Source organism: Penaeus japonicus, unplaced genomic scaffold, assembly GCF_977035675.1.
Source record: "Penaeus japonicus unplaced genomic scaffold, GWHDUDI00000001_assembly GWHDUDI00000012, whole genome shotgun sequence".
NCBI lineage: Eukaryota > Metazoa > Arthropoda > Malacostraca > Decapoda > Penaeidae > Penaeus > Penaeus japonicus.
In genome coordinates this window covers 15,915,651-15,920,650 of record NW_028234414.1, presented here as the reverse complement: position 1 = coordinate 15,920,650, position 5,000 = coordinate 15,915,651, and the positions used below count along the sequence as shown (strand labels likewise).

The following is a 5,000-nucleotide window of genomic DNA, read 5'->3' as shown; positions in this document are numbered from 1 at the left end:
GAGAGAAGGAGGAGAAAGAGAGAAAAGAAAAAGAAGAAAAGGAGAGGAAGGAAAAGGAAGCAAAAGAGAAGGAGGAAAAGGAAGCAAAAGAGAAGGAAGAAAAGGAAAGGAAGAAAAAGGAGGAAGAAGAGAGAAAGAAAAAGGAAGAAGAAGAAAGGAAGAAGAAGGAGAAGGAAGAGGAGGAGAGGAAGAAGAAGGAGAAGGAGGAGGAGGAGAGGAAGAAGAAGGAGAAGGAGGAGGAGGAGAGGAAGAAGAAGGAGAAGGAGGAGGAGGAGAGGAAGAAGAAGGAGAAGGAGGAGGAGGAGAGGAAGAAGAAGGAGAAGGAGGAGGAGGAGAGGAAGAAGAAGGAGGAGGAGGAGAGGAAGAAGAAGGAGGAGGAGAGGAAGAAGAAGGAGAAGGAGGAGGAAGAGAGGAAGAAGAAGGAGAAGGAGGAGGAGGAGAGGAAGAAGAAGGAGAAGGAGGAGGAAGAGAGGAAGAAGAAGGAGAAGGAGGAGGAGGAGAGGAAGAAGAAGGAGAAGGAGGAAGAGGAAAGGAAAAAGAAGGAAAAGGAGGAAGAGGAGAGGAAGAAAAGGGAGAAGGAAGAAGAGGAGAAGAAAAAGAAGGAAAAGGAGGAAGAGGAGAGGAAGAAAAGGGAGAAGGAAGAAGAGGAGAAGAAAAAGAAGGAAAAGGAGGAAGAGGAGAGGAAGAGGAAACAGAAGGAGGAGGAGGAAAGGAAAAAGAAGGAGGAAGAGGAAAGAAAGAGAAAGGAGGAAGAGGAGAGAAAAAGGAAGGAGAAGGAAGAGGAGGAAAGGAAAAAGAAGGAAGAAGAGGAAAGAAAGAGAAAGGAGGAAGAGGAGAGAAAAAGGAAGGAGAAGGAGGAGGAGGAAAGGAAAAAGAAAGAAGAAGAGGAAAGAAAGAGAAAGCAAGAGGAGGAGGAAAGAAAAAGAAGAGAAGAAGAGGAAAGAAGAAAAAGGGAAGAGGAAGAGAGGAAGAGGAGGAAGGAGGAAGAGAAAAACCAAGATAAACGGAAGGAAGACGCAAAACCCAAAAGTGATAGAGACAGGAACGACAGAGACACTAACGATAAAGACAGAGACAGCGGCAAGAACGACAACCAAGGTGCGAACAGAAACAGAAGCGCAAACAGAGACAAAAACGACGACAGAAACAGAAGTGCAAACAGAGACAGAAACGACGATAGAAACAGGAGTGCAAACAGAGATAGAAACGACGACAGAAACGACGACAGAAACAGGAGCGCAAACAGAGACAGAAACGACGACAGAAACAGGAGCGCAAACAGAGACAGAAACGACGACAGAAACAGGAGCGCAAACAGAGACAGAAACGACGACAGAAACAAAAACACAAACAGAGACCGAGGCGGAGACGCAGCTACCGGCAGAGACAACCAGAGAAACCCGGACAGCAAGAGACGCGATCGACAGACGGCCGACGCCAGGACAGCCAAGACAAAGCGGCCAGCAAGGAGAAGAAGCCGAAGAAGCCAAAGAAGCCGAAGAAGCCGAAGGAGGAGAGATTCGAGGACTTCCTGGCGTGGCTGACGAGCGGGAGCAAGCAGGACATGGGGCGGGCGGGCGAGATCCTCATTAGCGACGATGACTCCGATGATGACTGAGCAGGAGGAGGAGGAGGAGGAGGAGGAAGGAAGGGGGAAAAGAAGGTAGATGAAGGAGGAGGAGGACGAGGAGGAGGAGGAAGAAGGAAGGGGGGAAAGAAGAAGATGGAGGAAGGAGGAGGAGGAGGAGGAGGAAGGAAGGGGGAAAAGAAGAAGGTGGAGGAAGGACGAGGAGGAGGAGGAAGATGAAGAAGGAGGAGGAGGAAGAGGAAAAGGGAAAACGAGGAAAATTGGAAAAAAAAATGGTCAAGAGAGAGGAGAAGACGCAGGATGAGAACGAAAAGTATGATTAGAAAGATTAGGAATAGGAGGCAAAGAGGAAGAGAGAAAGGATATGCAAAGAACAATTTTCGCACAAATCAATGTAAACAAAAGTCACATCCTGTTTCGGAAATCAATAGAAAAAAAACATCAAGAGGATACGAAAGAAAAATAAAGAAGACAAGGATAAGGAAGACATGACATTGCTCCTGCCAAACAGACTGAGTGCCATTATTAAATCATTATCGTGTCAAGTGTGTCGTCGCTATATTTCTCTTTTTTGTTCTATAGAAGTAGAAGAAAATGTTCTTATAAACTGTACAGTCTATATTAGTGTATGAATATGGCATTCCCATTCATCACTGTGCTTGTATGTGCATATATGAATATATACATACAAACATATCGACATACACACACACACACGCATATATATGTATATTTATATGTATACATATATATATATATATATATATATATATATATATATATATATATATATATATATATTTGTACATATACATATATGTACAATTCTAATATATGTACATATATATATATATATATATATACACACACATAAACTTATTCATTTATTTATCTATTTAGTTATTTATCTATTTAATCACATATATCTATTTATTATTCACTTATATATATATATATATATATATATATATATATATATATATATATATATATATATATATATATATATATGCACACACACACTTACATATATACATATATATGTGTGTTTGTGTGTGTGTGTGTGTGTGTATGTGCGTGTGTGTGTGTGTGTGTGTGTGTGTGTGTGTGTGTGTGTGTGTGTGTGTGTGTGTGTGTGTGTGTGTGTGTGTGTGTGTACATAAGAAACTGTCAGAATTGACAGAAATATCAATTGATTTCATATCCGTTACCTAAAGACAGAGTCCTCTCCAGTTACCTGATCTGTATAAAATCACGAGATACGCGGAACTCTGCAATTCCCGTGTCCGCAAACGCGACGTGAGGAGGAAGCTGGTCTTCTGCAAAGCACCATTTCTACAGAAACTAGTATGTGTGTGTGTATATAAAGTACCATGTTTAAGAAAGTGCCCTGTTCATAGAAATTATCTAAGAAAATACGAGGTTTACAGAAAATATGAAGTACAGAACACTCAAAAAGATTTGCATAATCACAGAAAGCATCATGTTTATATATAATACCATGTGTACAGAAAATACAGTGTTGAAATATAGTTGCACATCTACAGAGCGTGCCATGCCCGTGTCATAAAGAGTCATAAAGGAAATATTAAACCCAAAGTAGTCACACTAAATAATGTTATGCAGTAACGTTGAAGAGAAAGCACCGCGTTTACTCAGACTACCATGGCAGCAGGAACTCTGGGAAACCGTCCAAACAGAGAAGAAAGATCAATGAACAAACGTGACAAGAAAAAGAAAAGAAAAAAGAAAAGAAAAAAGAAGAAAAAAAAAGAAAAGAAAGGACTATTATCGTGAAGGAAAATGACACGCGGAAAGGATTGCTCCGAAGGATATATTTTTTTCCAACTTTAGATATTTGCATTTGCATTCTATTTTTAAACTTTGCATTTGCTCTCACTGTGATATATTGCTAGATCTTGATACTGTGTATTATTACAATAAATATTGTATACATGTGTATTCTGTATCCTACTTAAAAAGTAACCTGTGTTTTAATACACACTGAGATACCTATGGACAGGAAAAAATACACGAACATTGCAAATAATAATGCCATCATCATTGATGATTATGATAATGATATACATAATGTATATACATTTATGTATATACATATATATATATATATATATATATATATATATATATATATATATATATATATGTATATATATGTGTATATATATGTATATATATACATATATGTATGTATGTATATATATGTATATATGTATATATATATATATATATATATATATATATATATATATATATATATATATATATATACATATATGTATATGTATATATGTGTGTCTGTGTAATAAAATTTTGATATTGCCTTCAAGACACCAATAAGCAGTTCGTGCAAGACACAGACCACAGAGATGTCGAAAGACTCAATAACCTATCGTGATTAGACACACACACAGAAAGATACACATACATGTATACGTGTACGAGAACGTGCATGTGTACCTGTATTGTGCATGCTTGAGTACGAATGCCAATTATTCTAAAAGTTCGAAAGTTCTCTCCATCAACTGCAATGTCTCTTTTTTTATCAAGCCAATAAAGTAAAAAAGAAAGAGAGTGATGTCGCTTAAGGTTTTAAACAACCGACTCACGCCAATGCCATGCAGGTTCCAAGCACTTTTCTCGAGAAATTAAAGAGGGAAATGAAAGGCAGAAGGAACAGAGAGAGAGAGAGAGAGAGAGAGAGAGAGAGAGAGAGAGAGAGAGAGAGAGAGAGAGAGAGAGAGAGAGAGAGAGAGAGAGAGAGAGAGAGAAGTAGAGAGAGAGAGAGAGAGAGAGAGAGAGAGAGAGAGAGAGAGAGGTGGAGGGAGAGAGAGAGGAGTGAGAGAGAGAGGGAGAGAGAGAAGGAGAGAAGGGAGGAGAGAGAGAGAGAGAGAGAGAGAGAGAGAGAGAGAGAGAGAGAGAGAGAGAGAGAGAGAGAGAGAGAGAGAGAATGAAAGAGAGCAGAGGGAAAGAGAGAGGGAGAAGAGGAAGAGATAGAAAGAGAGGGAGGGAGGGAGGGAGGAGGGAGGAACAGAGTGAGATTGGGGGAAGAGAAAGAGAAAGCGAGAGCGAAAGATAGAGGTGAGGCAAAAAATGAGAAAGAGAGAGTGAGAGAGAGGTAGAAAGAAAGAGAGAAGATTGGGGGAGAGAGGGAAAAACGGAATAAGGGAGAGGGAGAGAGAGGGGGAAGAAAAGGAGAGAAAGCGACAGGGAGCAGAGGGGGAGGCGGGAGGGTAAAATGAGAGAGAGGGAAGGGCGAGAGAGTGCGAGAAAGTGAGAGAGAGGGAAGAAGAGAAGGAGAGAGAAAGAGTGAGAGGGGGGGAATGGGAGAATGAGGAGGGAAAGAGAGAAGAGAGACAGAGAAGGTGATAGAAGAGCGGAGCGTGAGAAA

General features: G+C 40.2%; 1 protein-coding gene across 1 annotated transcript in view; it reads left to right on the top strand.

Annotated features, from left to right (window-relative positions):
* The window catches only part of LOC147470749 (uncharacterized), a 2,010-nt gene extending 466 nt beyond the window's left edge, over positions 1-1,544 (top strand). Inside the window, exon 1 of the mRNA XM_086542134.1 lies at positions 1-1,544. This exon is cut by the window's left edge and continues 466 nt beyond it. Coding sequence (XP_086398260.1) covers positions 1-1,544 — 1,544 coding nt within the window.
* Positions 1,545-5,000: the final 3,456 nt, after the last annotated feature.